The sequence below is a fragment of the Trematosphaeria pertusa genome, assembly GCF_010094035.1.
Source record: "Trematosphaeria pertusa strain CBS 122368 unplaced genomic scaffold BU26scaffold_17, whole genome shotgun sequence".
In the NCBI taxonomy this organism is placed as follows: Eukaryota; Fungi; Ascomycota; class Dothideomycetes; order Pleosporales; family Trematosphaeriaceae; genus Trematosphaeria; species Trematosphaeria pertusa.
The window spans coordinates 690,684-707,401 of NW_022987228.1; the positions used below are offsets into that span (position 1 = coordinate 690,684).

General features: G+C 53.8%; 7 protein-coding genes across 7 annotated transcripts; 3 read left to right on the forward strand and 4 right to left on the reverse strand.

Moving 5' to 3' along the window:
- Positions 1-173: 173 nt before the first annotated feature.
- BU26DRAFT_609497 (uncharacterized protein) lies at positions 174-2,104 on the reverse strand (the record flags this gene model as incomplete). The annotated part of the gene is made up of 5 exons (XM_033835927.1): positions 174-741; positions 790-1,107; positions 1,158-1,618; positions 1,666-1,977; positions 2,024-2,104. The coding sequence occupies 5 exons, from the start codon at positions 2,102-2,104 to the stop codon at positions 222-224; spliced, it is 1,692 nt and encodes a 563-aa protein (XP_033678462.1). The 3' UTR covers positions 174-221.
- Positions 2,105-2,873: 769 nt separating this feature from the next.
- Positions 2,874-6,801, forward strand: BU26DRAFT_509967 (uncharacterized protein; the record flags this gene model as incomplete). The annotated part of the gene is made up of 7 exons (XM_033827187.1): positions 2,874-3,526; positions 3,667-5,149; positions 5,199-5,261; positions 5,316-6,029; positions 6,087-6,137; positions 6,189-6,730; positions 6,786-6,801. 7 exons carry the CDS (start codon positions 2,874-2,876, stop codon positions 6,799-6,801), a joined length of 3,522 nt encoding a protein of 1,173 aa, XP_033678463.1.
- On the forward strand, positions 6,797-8,849 carry BU26DRAFT_118097 (uncharacterized protein). Its single transcript, XM_033819484.1, has 3 exons — positions 6,797-6,855; positions 6,904-8,715; positions 8,813-8,849. Exon 2 carries the CDS (start codon positions 7,072-7,074, stop codon positions 8,419-8,421), a length of 1,350 nt encoding a protein of 449 aa, XP_033678464.1. The 5' UTR covers positions 6,797-6,855; positions 6,904-7,071; the 3' UTR covers positions 8,422-8,715; positions 8,813-8,849.
- BU26DRAFT_437292 (carbohydrate esterase family 5 protein) lies at positions 8,664-9,768 on the reverse strand (the record flags this gene model as incomplete). Its single annotated transcript, XM_033824227.1, has 2 exons — positions 8,664-9,169; positions 9,231-9,768. 2 exons carry the CDS (start codon positions 9,766-9,768, stop codon positions 8,664-8,666), a joined length of 1,044 nt encoding a protein of 347 aa, XP_033678465.1.
- Positions 9,769-10,866: 1,098 nt separating this feature from the next.
- Positions 10,867-11,994, reverse strand: BU26DRAFT_118317 (uncharacterized protein). The gene is made up of 2 exons (XM_033819485.1): positions 11,101-11,994; positions 10,867-11,043 (listed from the first exon to the last, which is right to left on the reverse strand). The coding sequence occupies exons 1-2, from the start codon at positions 11,670-11,672 to the stop codon at positions 10,884-10,886; spliced, it is 732 nt and encodes a 243-aa protein (XP_033678466.1). The 5' UTR covers positions 11,673-11,994; the 3' UTR covers positions 10,867-10,883.
- A 373-nt stretch (positions 11,995-12,367) lies between these two features.
- BU26DRAFT_534360 (uncharacterized protein) lies at positions 12,368-14,140 on the reverse strand (the record flags this gene model as incomplete). The annotated part of the gene is made up of 4 exons (XM_033831213.1): positions 12,368-12,895; positions 12,957-13,283; positions 13,399-13,780; positions 13,890-14,140. 4 exons carry the CDS (start codon positions 14,138-14,140, stop codon positions 12,368-12,370), a joined length of 1,488 nt encoding a protein of 495 aa, XP_033678467.1.
- A 554-nt stretch (positions 14,141-14,694) lies between these two features.
- Positions 14,695-16,627, forward strand: BU26DRAFT_437214 (UPF0061-domain-containing protein; the record flags this gene model as incomplete). The annotated part of the gene is made up of 2 exons (XM_033824223.1): positions 14,695-16,368; positions 16,427-16,627. 2 exons carry the CDS (start codon positions 14,695-14,697, stop codon positions 16,625-16,627), a joined length of 1,875 nt encoding a protein of 624 aa, XP_033678468.1.
- Between the last annotated feature and the right edge of the window lie 91 nt (positions 16,628-16,718).

Consider the following 16,718-nt stretch of genomic DNA (forward strand, 5'->3'; position numbering starts at 1 on the left):
AGAATCGAACACTGCTGTTGCTCGTCTCTCTACTCATTACGGCCAAGTTCCCCGGATTCATCCGTTGTCACGAATGACATGTGGATAGTACAGGCTTAGCGTAACGTTAGCGGCTTGGCACTGCGGTAGTCTTCCCGAGGTCTAAGGTTCTCCGTCTTCCTTTCCATCCACCATCTCTTTTACTTGGGCTAATGCACACTTTGCGAGCTCGACCAACAACGTCAAAACTTGCCAGCTGCGAACTCCCAATCCGCCCGCAACGGAACCACCACCCCCTCGAAAAATTGCTCCTGGAACTCCTTATCGGAGAAGTCGCAGCTGACTGCATCGAACTTGAAGCGAATGCAGCGTGAGACAGCTATCGCGTAGTTATGGCTTTCTACAGTATGCACGTTGTCAGCCAGGCGAACAGCAAGTCTGTATTTCGTCATAAGGTCCTCCGCTCCAAATTCGTTTAGGTCTTCGGGCCGTTTTAAGGACTGGAGAGGAGCTTTGTATGCGACTTCAAGTAGTGCGATGCCGAGGGCGAACACGTTCTCGTTCTTGACGCAGCATTGTGGGCGAGGGTCTGCTTGCAAAGCTACTGAAGAGGCGAATGTTCGGGAGACATATGCGGAAGGCAAGAAGTCGCCGGAATGGTCTTTCAAGACGAAGATATTCTTGGTATCCCAATGTTTGGGTAGCCAGGCGGTATCGTAGAGCTGCAGGACGGACGATGCGAGCGCAAGAGCGAGGGTGCACCTAACCAGTTAGCATGAGGTTGACGAACCAGCGGATGCGTATACCTACTTCTGTCGCGTGGATATGGATCGACCGCCACTGATGACCTCCTTCAAAGAGATTACCTCGGAAATTCGGTTGCTGCTTCCAGGTCCTGTCACCGAATAGATACGATGCTGCCATGATCGGTCCTCCAACACGCCTAGGCAACATTCCCATGCCGGACCGTTCATTATTACCTTGCAGAGATTATCTATCTTATTCGCTAGGGCGGCGGGCGACGAGCGTGGGGCTTGTCTCGGTGACGGCGGTACTATGGTAATGGAAGGTCCGAAGGTCCCCCTTTTCCTCTTAAGCTCTCTTGCTGGAGGAGTGGGTTCGTCTACTCTGAGGTGCTTCGTCAGAATTACGTAAGTGTTAAGAGGATCTCAACTTACTGCGTTGGGAGACACGCAGATTCGATTTCGACATCCTTCCAGTTCCATGGTAGTGCTTGCGGGATGCCCGCAGACCTCTCAAACGTCAGGAGAAACGTGAACCTAGTACCTTCGAGCTCATATTCGCCCCGGTGGAAGTCCAACTGTAAGTTCGCCTGGTGCGGTTGATTGCAAGAGCAAGGGTGCAAACGCAAGCTGAGACTATCGAAGAGACGTTGAGCTTGCTCTCTGACGTTCTGCCAATAGACAGACTGAGTCTGGATTTTCTTTTTGGTTCGGAGTGGCTCCAATTGGAAGGCTCCGGTTGTTAGCTCGGAAATCTTCTTGATATCTCGATCGATGGCGCGAAGCAATCTTTTACACCTCCGCGTGCCGAATCCGAATTTGACCTTGTTTAGGAAACCGAAGAACTTCCGGCGGGCTTCTTCGTCGACTAGATCGCTATCTCCGACCCAGAATGGCTACGTAACGTTAGTCGGTGTTCCGCTCATAGCAAGGTCCGGCTCACCTTCAACTGGCTATTCAACTTCAGTTTCTCGCAGAGCTTCGCAATCCTCCGGTGGAGTTTATTCGTCATTGCGAGGTATGCGCTGTAATGATCTGGACCGAGCCGGCGCTCAATCGCGCTCTTAAGCGTCGGAGCCGACCATGCCTCGCTACTGCGTTGTTCTAACAACTCATTCATCCGCGTGTCTGGGAGGTTGAGTGGTCCAAGTAATCGATGGCATGAGTGCATGTATATGCACACCGATGCTCGGAATTCTGAACAGATATCCTGGAAGACCAATTCGTAGTTTCTCATGTCCTGCATGATCGACATCTGCACTAGGGATTAGCTTCTGGCAGCGCGAATGACTGGTACTCACTCCTTTCCTACAGCGTTCCAACGCGCCCACGACCAGCGGTAAAGATGCAAGAATGAGGCCGGTGACCTCGATACCTGACATGTTGCTGTTACGGTCATGGTAACGAGGAGGGGAGTGTGCTGTTGAGGTGAGTCTCCACTGGTCGTACCTTCCCCTCTCCACTTTCAACGCTAGTAACGTTGTGTCCAGGGACACCTCGCCTCCTCAGTTCTTTGCCCCCCTCAGTCGCTTCAATGCTCTTTCGCTCCAAAACATCTACCAACCCGTCTTTGTCTCTGTCTCCATCTCCGCCTCCCCGAATTCTCCACGCAGAGTAATGGCATCGAAGCCGGCACTCATATATGAAGCCCATGCGGGATGCTACATCGCGTTCGAGGGTCTCCTTCATGCTCTGCACCACCCTGCCCGCGATTTCGGCGACCAAATACGGCCGGAGAGTGTACAAGACGAATTTGATAAGTATAGGATTTAGGCGGGCAATGTCGGCGCTGCCCATGGAGGAAAGCGCTATGAGATCTCCCTTGACTACCGGTTGAGGGAAGCATCATTCCTCCGAGAACAGGTGCTTGGCCTAGTCCAGACTCTCGAAAGAAATCTCTCAAATGCAGCCTCTCTTATCCGAGCGGAGCGACAGCCATTTGAGGAGTACGCCCACGACCCTTCGGTATGCCCGGGCTCGCCAGCGAAGGAGGATCAATCATCAGATGATTCACTCTGGGAGATCTCATCAGATTCCAGCACAGAGAGCAGAACATCTCTTCATTCGAATCGCAGGAAGCTTGAGGCTCCATCATCGACGAAAACATCAGTAGAAATCGCTACGAGACCTGGAGAATTACCCACTCAAGAAATGTCGCGCTTGCTAGAATCGATCAAGTTCACGGTGGGCTGTCTGTACCGTATACCTATCCGCAAGCCCGCGTCGCTTGACCGACTCAAGCATAAAACGTCGCTTGAGTCCTACTACCAGCATTTCGACGTTTTATATGTGCAGGACAAGTTTCCAGCACTTGATCTCAACGTTACCACCAGACTGGGCAAGTTGATCACTCGTCGCCGCCAGGTTCTCAAATACAGAGAAGATCATAAGGAGAGCTTGCATACTGCGCGTGTGCAGCCTCGAGAAAGGCATCTACCGGCATCGGAGCTCTTGAAAACAGGAGCCATTTACCCAGGCATTTACACGGACTTCACGAGTCCGCCGATGGAGGCTGGAGTGGCAATAAGCCATGCAACGAGCAGTCAGTTCACACTGCACTCGAAGGCAACTACTCTCAGACCTGATGATATTGCGCTCCTCCTTCAGGAAGCTAATGAGACGCCTACTCTCTCTGCTCCCTCCGTCACAGAATCGAAATCGTCCATGGCTTCGAGCTATACGGGAGAGGATCTGCAGGTCAACGTTCCAACTCGCCCAACGGATGAGCAGGGCAACCATCCAGAGTGCTTCGAATGTCCGTACTGCTTGATCGCAAAAAACATCACTTCAGAACGCAGCTGGAAGTATGTATTCACCGTATTCTTCTTTGTCACTCGCAGAGGGGATCTTCTCTCATCCTGTACTAGAAGAACCAGCGCCTAATGGGCTATTTGAAGGTCACCAAGAAACACCTCACTGGCCAACCAGGCTGACGGAAATCCAGGAAACATGTGTTTGAAGATCTCCAGCCATATGTGTGCACGTTCGATGATTGCGACCTACCGGACCACTTTTTCGCGAGCCGCGATGAGTGGTTCCGCCACGAAACTCACCAGCATCGCGTCAAATGGTCATGCAATACCGACCATCACCCGGAATACGACACGCAAACAGATTTCTTACTACATATAGAAACATGCCACCATAAGGAGATCGACGTCAAAAACTTTGAGATCCTAAGGGATGTGTTTCGCCAGCCTTCCAGGGATGTTGACGGAGTCTGTAACCTCTGTATGCGATATTCCAAGAACCTCAAAACCCGTGTATCTCGACACCTAGAGGAGATGGCCTTGTCCGCTCTCCCACGCGCGAATGATGCGGTACGAAGCGGGTATGCGGGACAAGCTACCAATGCATCGATGCCAAAGAGAACGAAGGAGAGCAAAGGCAATAACCACCCAGATGACGAGGGCGAAGAGATGTCATCTTCGAGAAGCAATGAGCATGGGTTCGAAGGACTACAGATACTAGAAGATAATAGCCTAGAGGACCTGCATCTCGAGGACGACTATGAACTAGTGGCTGAATTAGCAGCCATACCTGAGACGACCGAGCAGCATTGGGATGACGTAATGGAGAAATTTTCACGCGCCAGAGCACGATCTTATCGGCCATTGAATGTTCTCGTCCGTGGGGAGTCGGAAGTCTCAAAGATTCTCTTAAGGACCCTGCTGGAAAAGATGCGTTGCAGGGTATATGAAGCGCTTGAGGGGACTACTTTCGACATCGTCATTGTAGCGTGCCTCTCAACCCAAGAGAGTCCGTCGTCCGCAATCACCGGGAGGGACGTTACCACCTACATAAGAAACAGCGAAAGCATCAATCCTAATACTCCGGTCATTGTGCTCACGCGTCCTGACGCTAGGCAATCCCTTTCCGATGACTTGGAGCGCATGGGCACGGCTGCCGCGCTCCTTGACATGCCGCCAACTAAAAGCCAACTGGAAGAGGTGCTGGGCAGATTATGTCAGTGGGAGCCACATTCACCCGAACCGAGTCCGGAAACTGATATACGTATGACGGAACCCGGAAATGAAAAAAGCTATAGTACGGACGTCGGAGACCAAGAAGCTCAAGAATGGGAAAATGAACCTGGCCAGGCTCATGACAATGAGCTTCAGGGCGACATGAATCAAGATGCGGTCGATGCACGTTTTATCGAGGAGTGGACAGCTGGAGCACAATGGTGGGAGAACGCCGAAATCCATCGGCAACTCCTACTCACCAAACAGATCGAGATTCTAGGCAATTTCGTACAAGACGAGGGAGACTCTGCAACGAATGATATCAGTGCCGTCATTGTGACTGTCAGGGAGAGATTGGAAAGTGCGCAGCAGGCCATACAAGACTGGGAGATGTTCCGAGATGCATTGGATAGCACCTGGAGCTCGATTTGCGGATATTCATGGCGGAAAGTACCAGAATGGGTAAGTTCCACCCCGCCGTAATTATTACCAATTCTAATGCACTGCTTAGAATGATGCTCGGAAGAGGCTCTGGGCCATGATTACTCGGGAGAGAGCCCAACTTCCAGGCTATGTAAGTGTTCACGTCCTGACTCATTCAAGACTGGCTAATAATTCATACGCTTAGCCTCATCTTCAAGACGGCGACATAGTGTGCATTACGCACAAGACGACCGGCCGCATAGAGTATCCTGCGCTTCTAAACCCCTGTGGAGAGTGGCAATATCGAGTCCGGTGGGATTTTGGTGGCTTCTCTGGGTGGCGAGGAGTTGAGTTAAATTTCAAGAAAAGACCGCATGATGTGCCTTCTTACGCCGGGGGGTTCCCTCCCTACATTGACGCGCGACAACTCCGACCTTCATCAGATCTCGGCTACAAACCTCCGGAGTCTTCCTCTGACCAAAAGTTACGGGATAACGGCTTTTATTCTGTAGAGTGCATTGCGCCGTTACTTAGGGCACAAATCGAAGTCCTGGCGACTCTTCTCCAAAGCGAGATAAAACTACCAACTATCGACTGCCCTTGCTGCCATGGATCTAGCATGACTCCTTGCGATTGCGGTTCTAGAGGATGTAGTGAGTGCGAAATGGGGAATGGTCTGGTCCTATGCCGCGTGTGCGACGGCGCCGGGGAGATCGATACTACTGGAGATGGTTTTCGAAGAAGGCTCCGCTTCCAGATACTGAGGTCTCGAGTTATGAAGCTCCTGAATCATCTCAAACTTTCAGACTTCGCGTACTTGAAATGGAGAACATTCGCAAAGGTCGTTTTGGATCAAATTACTGCACTGCTGAATGGGAATCCAACAAATGCTAAGTCGGCGGAAATATCAGACTTCACAGTATGTGCACAACCACTGGCTTTACTATTATTTTGATAGTTCTAACATCAGTATCAGATGATGTTTGAAAACTTGATTCAGGAAAAAGGGCTTGCGCACCCGGATAAGGTAACGCCGGCATTCACATCCTCCGCTAGCGATTGATCTGATCTTTTGTAGCCGGATTTTGAGATTGGTGACCTCGTCGATCTCCAGGGCCCTGAATGCGAAGGGAAACCGTTCAACTTCTCCAATATTTCTCCTGCACGAGTCAAGAGCCGGTGCTACGAGATAGTGAACGAGCCCAAGGCCACAGTGCCGAGTTGGAAGTATGAGATCACATGGCAAACACACCAGAGACCGCAGTGGCATTGGCTCCCCGAGGCCTCTCTTCATGCCTCATGTCTGCTCGAACTTGAACCACACTGCACCCGCGGTGAGTTCGACGTCTACGAAAGAGCGGCGTTCAGCCCATATCTCTGTTTATCGGACGAATGCTCTTTGAGCTTCCAAACAAATCAGGATCAATTTGATCACCAACATCAGGAGAACAGATCAACCTGCAATGCAGAGGCAGTTCCACCATCCAGAGACAATGCTTCGATTCCTGAATTTAAAAAGCGGTATCAATGGTTTTGCCGTCGTGATTGCTGCGGTGCCTATTTCGAGGACGAAGCTGGTCGCACCCACCACGAGAAGGGTTGCGAATATGGACGCTTGAGGTATAATCTGCGTTCCCTACGCGGACGAGTAGTATGTATACTGACAAACCTTTAGGGAAATGATTCGCTAGGGCTTGCTAGCTCTAACGAAGCTTCCTGCAATCAATCAGGCCACTGACAAGCAAGTGAGTAAACATCTCGCGAGCCTTTTAATTCACTAACCCTGCCGCTAGATAGCTGTAACTCAGGGATCCATCGGTGCCACTGTCTATAAAATCTTCTCGACCACTCAAATTGCTCCTTCGACACTCAACAGCAAACTCGGCACAACTCCCGCTTGACTCCGAACACACAACGGTGCCAAATACCTAGATTGAAGCAGCACCATCTAGCTTCCCAACATGGACCGAAAGTACTACGGCACCGTCGGCGCTACAGTGACACTCCTGGCTGCCCTCCTCTTCATTCCCACACCTGAATCCAAAACAGTCTGTGCGAATGCCAGCAGCCAGCCATTGGCCTCCCTAATCCCCGTCTTCATGGCCCTCGGCGACCCAATCCTGCGCCAAGCACTCGCAGTCATCACCGGCTCATCCGAGAACTCAGACTACGCTCTCCCCCTGAGCTTCAGCTGGCTCAATTATATGCTCTCAGCCCTGACAAACGTTTTCTCCGGCCAGCGCGGCCTGATGCCCGACCCCGAGCTCGACTGCACACTCATGAACATGCAGTCCGGCGAATCGCGCAAGAACCGGTCCTGGCTGCTCTCCCGCCTCGTTCGGAACCTGGAGAAGCAGGCCGGCTGCGGCACCAGCGGCCTGAGCGTCTCTATCTTCTACGCTGGCACAGGCGGACGGCCGTCGCAGGTCGGCTCGGGACTCCCCACGGCGCTGTTCGACGTTGGAAACATTACCGCGCTCGTGCAGATCCTCGTCGCTGCTGTGCCTTGGTGCATGTACCGCGACCCCACCGTGCTCATGCTCACGGCGTTCGGCCTTACGCTTTCGAACCTCGTGGTGACGATGCCAGTGTGGCGGGCTGAGAAGTTCACTGCGCGTCGGGAGGGCGCGAAGAAGGGCGTGTATGCTCTGATGCGTGGGAGTGGACATCGGCACGTTTTTATTATTCGGAGCCTTCACTCCGAGAGCCTGGATCTTGAGGAGCTCGCTGTTGCTGCAGTCACCAATTACGACTGGTTCGGCACGGGCGAGGGCTGGGTTGTCTGCGGTGTCACTGTGGGCTGGTTTATCTTTACCATCCTGGCTGCGCGCCTCCGGGCTCACGCTGGGTACCTTCTCGCAGCTATGGCCCTTGGGACTATCTCCACGATCTTCATCGCTTCGTTCCCTTGGACTCCTCGAGCCCATGGTATCCCTGCCACTGTCGACCATACCATCTCTCATCCGAACAAGGCAATGGACGCTCTCCAGGAGCTTGAGGAGACATATCCTGGCTATGGCGAGAAGCTCCTCAAGACGTTCTTCCCCGGCTCTCTGCATCCGGATGAGGAGCGCTGGTGGGCTGAGCGCAAGCAGAAGCAGGAGGCGAGCAAATCTATCAAGGACAAGTCCAGCAATGGCTTGAAGTACAATGTTCCTGATACGCCGGATTCGTCTCCCGAGGTCGTTGGAATGGACGGTGGAGAGGATGTCCCTGATGTCTCTGAGGGTAAGAAAGAGGAGGGTGTTCGAGGCGAGTGTGATGGATCGGTTGGTAGGCCTGAAAACACGGTGAAGCTGGATGCATTGTAGACTGCGTTTTTGAGGTGCTGTCCTCATTCGTGGTTCGGTTTTCTCTCACGGTCGGAGGTGTTAACGTCCATGGTTTTCTGAACCTGTCTCGCAATTACGGCTATCGGTTCTCCATTTGATTGGCGTCCTTTGAGAAATCTAGGCGTTTTGGTAAACGTAGCGTAGTGTGTGCGGGATGACTGGCGCGACTGGCATCCTGCAGAATGTAAAAGAGTATCGGATATGTTGTCTTCTTGGTCATCTTACAACAGTGCTACAACCATGCCAACAATACCCACGACGATATACCCCATCGCCGCCACCGCTCCTGCACCTCCCTCCTTATCCTGCACCTGATTCCCCTGCGTGTCCGCACCCCCATCCGCACCTCCCCTCCCCGTCGCAGTCGCCCTCGCCGCCCCAGTCTTAGTCCCCGTTGGCGTCTTCGTCGGCACCCTACTACTTGTCACACTAACCACCACGGTCTCGTTACCCGTCGCCGTCCTAACCAGCCACTGCGCCGCCTCCTGATCATACAGCTTAAAGTAATTCAAATGCTGCTCGACATCGACGGGCGAGCTGCCCACGGCACAAATCGGATCCCCGATATTGCACCACTCGCGCAGGAGGCCCTTGTCGGCGAACGCGTTGAGGCCGTCGAGTTGCGTGCCGTTGCGTGGGTCGGTGCCGTTGTAGTCCTTGCCGCCTTTGACGGTGTAGGGTTGGTTGGCGGTGCGGCGGACGGCGCCGAAGATGGCTGCTGCAACAACTGCGGCAGTGTTAGATCTCAGTGTGGAAGGGGGAGGAGGGGGAGAGGGAAAGGAGCTTACTATTCGACCCCGGTGATGTTTCCGGGTCCATAGCCGGATTATCAGCTTGCACGCACTCAAACGCCGGGCCTCCGCCTCCACCTAGCACATCCAACGCGACGCTCCCTCCCTGCGAGAACCCCAGCAGAATCAACTTGCTCTGCGGACACCGCTCCGCGTACTCCTTCATCTGCAGCTGGCCCGCATTGGCCCCCTTCGCCGCGCTCAAACACCACATCTCCTGCCCCGCGTACGTGCTGTTCGCCGGATACACAATATTCTCATATCCGCACGATACATCCGACGCATCGGGATCCGTATCTGGGTGCGGATTGCCCGTGAGCGTTTCGCACACGAGGCGGATGAGCGAGCCGAGATGGCCTGGGTAGCCGGAGTCGGAGCCCCGCGCGAGGAAGGCGTGGTAGGTTTGGCAGTCGGAAGATTGGAGCGCGTTGAGGACGGGGTCCTGGCAGGGGACGGGGGCTTCGCATTGGGCGAGCGTGGAGGGCGTGTGTAGGAATACGAGCGCGAGGACGGTAGTAGCTGTTGGAAAATGCATCGCGACACAGAATTAAAAGAGTGTATGTGCTAAGTAGACCCCAAACAAAAAGAAATATTAAAGCGACAGTACAAGAAAAACGGTCTCAAGTAAGAGAAACCCAAAAAGAAGTGTGTGAGAGAGAGGAAGCAGAAAGCAAAGCCACGAGCAAAAAGCAGGGAACAGCCACATTTTGTTTCTGCAGCCCTCCGCGGCGCCAATCTTGCGTGCGTACTAGCCAAGAAACCGAAAGCCTGCGATCTTGACCGAATGGACCGCAGCTCCTGTTTTCCGTGGGGGCTACTCGTTCGCCAAGAGGAAGCCGTGCCGTGCGTGCCGTTCGCTAAGGATCTCCAACACCGACCAGCTTCCGCCAAGTGTAAGGCGAGCCGTGTGGCGTTGATAATAGGGGGAAGACATCACGCATGGGCTTTGCACATTCGCATCGACTGCGCCTCTGATTATTAGCATAGGGATACGTCGCGGTCCTCACTTCTGTCCGGACTCCTAAGAATCCACTATGCCCCGTTCCCTACAGAGCATTTGCTCACGCGAAGACCGATTGTAGATTCACCTGACTCTTTGCTATCAGAAGATCGACTCCTGCGGTTAGTGTAAGGTAGCCGAGTTCGCAGGTGGGTGTTCTACGCCGTGTGCTGAAGATGGTGTGATGATTGCCTTACATTTAGGAGACGTGAGACTCTTCGTTTGACAGCCTACCCTTAGTTTTCCCAGGAGTAGGTCGGGGGTTTTATTTTCTTTCCGGCGTGAAATGAAAGAGTTTGGGACAATCGTTGTCGTCACTGGGTGTGGCGGGCGCTGGGACAGCCTCTGGCCAGATCTCGACTTGATCTACGATTGGCGCCCTGAAACGGTCTACTTTGGGACCCAAAATGGGCCTACGGCTAGCCAGGCACAAGCGGGGATTGGTAGATCACACTAGGGGAACAGTGAATGGGTCACTTGGGCTACTATTGCAATGGTCACTGTATGGAAAACCAAAGATCGCTCTGCGGATGTTGAAGCCGAACCCAATAGGAGATGCAGTGAGTATGTCGTCACTGGCTTTTTCCTCCCCGTCAATGTTCGTCATCTCTCGCTAAATGCAGCGCACCAGCATAACGCTTCTCGGCCTCCTAATATCGACCGTTAGCCGCCACCGGCGGCGCATTTCCGGCACGTCCGTTTCCGGCATGCCCATGGTGAACGGCCTTCTCTTCTTCGACAGCAGAAAGCCTAGCCCTGCGGCGGTGGTCTCTAACCTCGTGGAAGGCGGCGGTGATGGCGTGAAGAAGACTAGATACAACGCGTCAGTCCTGAGAACGATGGCGCTGGCTGATTTCGAAAACTTACGTGCTGATAATGGCCAGGATGAAAGTGCCCCAAGGCAGATTGCACGAGTCGTCCTTGTCATTCGCCGTTGCGCCCGTGACATTGTCCTCATTGCGAAGGTGTCCAGCAGAGTAGCAATGCCGTGGGCCAGCGTTCCCGCCGTTTGGAGAAGTAATGACAGCGACCGCAATGAAGGCACCCACAAAGGCAATGTCGAGCACAACCCACAGCCAGCGTAACCGCCTAGATCCAGGGCTGCTGTTCCGCTTGATGCAAGAGAGTAAGGTGGTGATGAGGGTGTACAGGACAGCCGCGGCGAGAATGCCCTCAACAGCGCCGTACGAGCCCGAGACGCCGCGACGGGTCTTAATCGAGTTGACCAAACGATAGACCTTGTAGACACGCTGGGAGAAGATGCCGAGAGAGACGACGGAAGAGATGAATTGGAGCACGCGGGTCAGGCGGAGGAACCATCGGAAGAGAGCCGAGTGCTTGAGCTTGTCGGGCACGAAGCGTGTGAGGAGTCCGGTAGGCCGCTCGCGGTCGTCGTGGACGGGTCCGTCAACAGGGCCATCGATAGGGCGCCGCTCCATCGCGTAGGTTTCGTTGAAGATTTGGGTGCTTGAAGGGGAATGTCCGATGGAAGATAGGGTTACCAGAAGATGAGGGTGGGTACAGGTTGTGAGATGCGCAAGGTGGTGTTTGCTTAAAGACGGAAGAGTAGTCGTGGAGAAGATCGAGTTCTTATGGGCAGAGAACGGTACCTAGGTACACAAACATCACCGTCACCGCCACGTAACTGTACCGCCACATGACAACGAAAACTAGGCTCCTATCCTTGCAGAAACGACGATGGAGTGATTCCAAGGTTTGACAGTGGTACCATGACAGCATAGCCGGAGCGCTTAGCCGGTGATGTCAGGTTGACCGCATGGACTTGTAGGATATGACGACTCTCGAGGCACGTCACATAATATCGGGCTTTGTGCCACGCGACCGCGCAAAAGCCCTGGAGTGCTTCAATGCTTCCGCGTAGTAGATGCAATACGCAGTTTGTCGCCGTAAAGCGCATTATGCTTTACAGGGTTGAGAGGGAAAGGCTGCTAGGTAGAAGGGCGTACGTCCTCGAGAAGTACCGGTAGCAACGACTTCGCCGCGAGAACCCAGCGGACATCAAAGAACTCTAGGAGGGGACCTCAACCGTGTGGAAGGATATCCACGGTTCAGAAACAACGGGATGACGACATTTCGTCCAGAAGGGATCCAGCACCCTTTCGTCAGGTCGGAATTACCAGCCGAACCGCGCAATTCCACCGTTCCAGGTCGCCCACAGACTTATATCGCCAAACTCATTCCCCTCCATAAACTTCAGACATCGTATCCTACTCTCAGCGGATTTATCCTTGCCGCCGTCGTGCCGGAATTCTTTCACTGTTTTTCCCGTCCACATATTGTGTACCCTAACAACGGCACTCGACGTCGACGGATCCTGTGCAGCGGCTATTAGGCCTAGTCTCGGATCGACGTCCATATCTAGCTCTAGATCGTCAGGATTCGACTGCTGGAAGCTCAGAATTGGCTGAGACCACCCCTTGGACGTGATACGGTTCAATCTTCGGCGTTTTCTGCTGTAACGAATTTCTGGATTCAGCGATTGGAAGTACTGCTCGCTGTAGTGTTGGTTGCCTTTGTTGCGAGAGAATCGAATATCATACAGGAATAGACTATCCTGGAGGCCTGCGCAGAGAATGCGGGTAAGATCGTCGGCGCGCCGCAATCGAGAGACGGGGTACGGGTGAGTGAGTATATGTGAAGACTGAGTTTGGAGATGTGGATTAGTGATCCTGGCGTGCTTCAAAGCGTAGGAATGTACTTACACCGTTTGATCGCGTGTCATACAGACGGATCTTTCCATCACGGCAGCCGAGGACGATCGTCGCAGGATTTAGCCAGTCGACAGCGAGTATATCTGCGTCGGAATGGAGCACGGTAGAGGAGTCCCAGGATCCTGATGGTGAGCGCGTGAAGAGGAGCAGCGAATGGGATGCAGCGACGGCCAGGCTCTCCGTCTGCGTTGCTGGAACAGTGTCACTGTGAGCGAAGGTTTCCGGTCGTGATGCGGCACCCCAGATCGCCGTACAGCTTTTTGGCGTAAACTGTTGGTTTACGTAGGGTCCATCTCGGTCAGGATCAGACAGATAGACCTGCGAAGATCGCATATGGATTAGCAATTGTTTTGTCAGGCAGATTGGGTATTCATCTATTGAGGCTCTTCAGGGTGGCTATTGCCAGTCAAGACTTGCTTGCATGTCAACGTACCACTGGAGGCCTATCCGAGCCATATGTTGTCGCCGCTAAGGCCCCAGACGCAGGTAGATAATTGAGCGACGATATCGGAGACGTAAGTCGAGCCAGCTCATCCCAGGGTTCGAAAGAGTACTCGTTCAGAGGCACAGCGTCGCCGTAGTCCCCCAAGTCGAGATCTACGCTCGGAAGCGGCACGCCGTCGGGAGTGTTGAGTCGTCGCCGTTTGATTCTGTTTTCGCCATAGACTGCATAAAGTGTTTTCGTCGCTGGATCACGGTCGAAGAGGCGAATCGAGGCTTCTTCCGGTCGCTCGACGACCTTTTGAGGTCGATGCTGCAAACCAGAAGCACAAGCATCTGGCCATACATTCTGCAGATAATACGATCTCCTTCTGCTGCGCAAGTAGAATTGAACGTCAGCATACATATTTATCTCGGCTCCACGCAACCTGCTGAAGGCCTTCGAATACGGCTTTTCACAGGCGTTAATGATGGCCTCCTTACCAGCCAATCTCCCTATCTAGGCTTGCCCGTGTCAAGAAATCCCTTGAATACTTTCTCACGACCGTCTCTTTCCGGCATTTGCTCAAACGCGCTGCCTCATCTTTCAGGGCTTTCTCCTTCTTTTGCTCCTTCCGGACGTTCTCTAGGGAGTATTTCGAACCCGGAGGTGGCACCGTATGCGGGTTCTGAATTTTGAAGTATTTTTTCTTTTCTTTGTCGAAGTAAAATCCCGGAATCTCACGCCCATCCATGACGGGCAGGGCTCTCAGTGCTTGCTAGCTCAGAGTTGGCAAAGGTCGTCCTGGGGGGTGTGGTGGGTGTAGTACTTCTGGGATTGATTTTGGCTGGTCTTATAGGATGCGCGGAGCAGCAGTGACAGGTTTGTCTGTACGAAGATTAATCCCCTGCGGCCTGGAGAGGCTTGTGCATCCTTGGAGTTCGGCCAAGAGTTGACCGGCGGAGGGGGAGCCGTGGAGGTATTTAGTGGACGTGTGTTGTGCCTGCGGGACGTTCACAAGTTGCGAAGCGCTCGAGTTAGACGCGAAATTTCTTATCGATAGCGGCGTCGTTTCCTCCGAGGCATGACGCCATTGGTTCCGCATCATTGTGACAGCGGAGGCGTCAACTCCTCTTCTATAACTTCTAATTCTCCATCTGCCCGTTCCGCCTTATTTCATCTCCTCTTGCGTACCGGCCCATGCTTTTGCGGACACTCAGCACCAGATTCGTGCTATTCCCCGGAAACGCCTGGAATATCGGAGGCTCCGCACGCAACTTCACGAGCTCTATGCGTCTATCCCAACTCATGGCGCATCTTGAGAACTCTGCTCCCAACGGGACGCCGGGCCCGAATGCCTCGTACGCCCTGCGAGACTTGCCGAAATCGAACGTCTTCACCCGGAACCTACCCGCTGATCCCGCGTTCGCCTCCCCCGCGGATTCCCACAATGCACCTCGACAACAGCTCGGACCGCGTCTAGTAAAGGACGCATTATATACATATGTACGGCCAGAGAAGACCGAAGATCCGGAGCTATTATGCGTAAGCCAGCGCGCAATACAGGACATCGGGCTCAAAGAGGAGGAAGCACAATCCGAAGAGTTCAAGGAATTCGTAGCCGGAAACAAAATCTTCTGGGATGAAAAAGAGCACGCAGAAAAGGGCGGCATATACCCGTGGGCCCAATGCTACGGCGGCTACCAATTCGGCCAATGGGCCGGCCAACTCGGCGACGGCCGCGCAATCTCCCTGTTCGAATCCACAAACCCCCAATCCGGCACGCGCTACGAGATCCAGCTCAAAGGCGCAGGACGAACGCCCTACTCGCGGTTCGCAGACGGGAAGGCTGTTCTGCGCTCCTCGATCCGCGAGTTCGTCGTCTCGGAATACCTCAATGCGATTGGCATACCCACCACAAGAGCGCTGGCCCTCACACTCTGTAAAGACAGCAAAGTCAGGAGAGAAAGATTGGAGCCCGGAGCCATCGTAACTCGCTTCGCACAATCGTGGATCAGACTCGGCACCTTCGACCTCCCCCGTATGCGCGGCGACCGCAAATTGCTCCGCCAGCTCGCCGACTACACCGCCGAGCACGTCTACGCCGGCTGGGAAAACCTCCCCTCCAAACTCCCCTCTGGCGACGCAAAAACAGCACACACCCAGACTAAAACCAGAATACCAAAGGATACAGTCGAAGGCGAGGGCTTGGAGGAAGAAAACCGCTATACGCGCCTCTACCGTGCCATCCTGCGCGCTAACGCCCTCACAGTGGCTAAATGGCAGGCGTATGGCTTCATGAACGGCGTGCTCAACACGGATAATACATCCATCTTGGGTCTCTCGATCGACTTCGGTCCCTTCGCTTTCCTGGATACCTTTGATCCGATGTACACGCCGAATCATGATGACCACATGCTGCGGTACTCGTACCGGAATCAGCCGACGATAATCTGGTGGAATATAGTCCGGCTAGGCGAGGCGCTGGGTGAGCTCATGGGCGCGGGGAAGGATGTGGATTCCGAGACCTTCATCGAGAAGGGTGTCACGGAGGAGCAGGCTGACGAGCTAGTTAAGCGGGCGGAAGGCATCATCGACCGGTGCGGGGAGGAGTACAAAGCCGTCTTCATGGACGAGTACAAGCGCCTCATGACCGCACGGCTTGGTCTCAAATCGCACAAGGAATCCGATTTCGAGGACCTGTTCTCCGAGCTCCTGGATTTCCTGGAGGCGTACGAGCTAGATTTCCACCATGCCTTCCGCAGGCTATCAGCGTTCAAGCTTTCCGAGCTGGAAACGGAGCAGAGCAGGAAAGACGTCGCAGGCCGCTTTTTCCGCTCCGGCGAAGCACCGCGTCAGGAAGCCGAGAGCCGCGAGCGGACAGCGAAGTGGCTCGAGAAATGGGGCGCTCGCGTCAAGGAAGACTGGGGTGAGGGGAAGGACGAGGCGCGGCAGGCTGCTATGCATAGGGTGAATCCAAAGGTATGTTTATCTCCTGTCCTTCCCTCTTTAGTAGGACGCATTGGCTGACTCGACATAGTTTGTCCCCCGCTCCTGGATCCTCGACGAACTGATCGAGCGCGTGGAGAAGAAAGGAGAGCGGGACATCCTGCCCGAGATAATGAAACTTAATCTGAATCCGTTCAACGAGCATTGGGGATGGAATGAGGGTGAGGAAGAGAGGTTCTGCGGCGATGTGCCAAAGTATAAGGGCATGATGCAGTGTAGTTGTAGTTCGTAGATGGACGGACATCGGGAGGAAGGCTTGGTACATAAGTACTAAATAAGCACTGCACAACCATTGGGGTTATGTAAGATTATGGCAGTGGAAT

What these genes read in the sequence shown, in the direction of transcription:
- BU26DRAFT_118097 (XM_033819484.1), top strand. Translation starts at nt 7,072, where the DNA reads ATGGACCGAAAGTACTACGGCACCGTCGGCGCTACAGTGACACTCCTG.
- BU26DRAFT_118317 (XM_033819485.1), bottom strand. Translation starts at nt 11,672, where the DNA reads ATGGAGCGGCGCCCTATCGATGGCCCTGTTGACGGACCCGTCCACGAC. An exon ending in ATCCTGGCCATTATCAGCAC is followed by an intron (nt 11,044 to 11,100) that starts GTAAGTTTTCGA and finishes CGTTGTATCTAG; the next exon opens with TCTTCTTCACGCCATCACCG.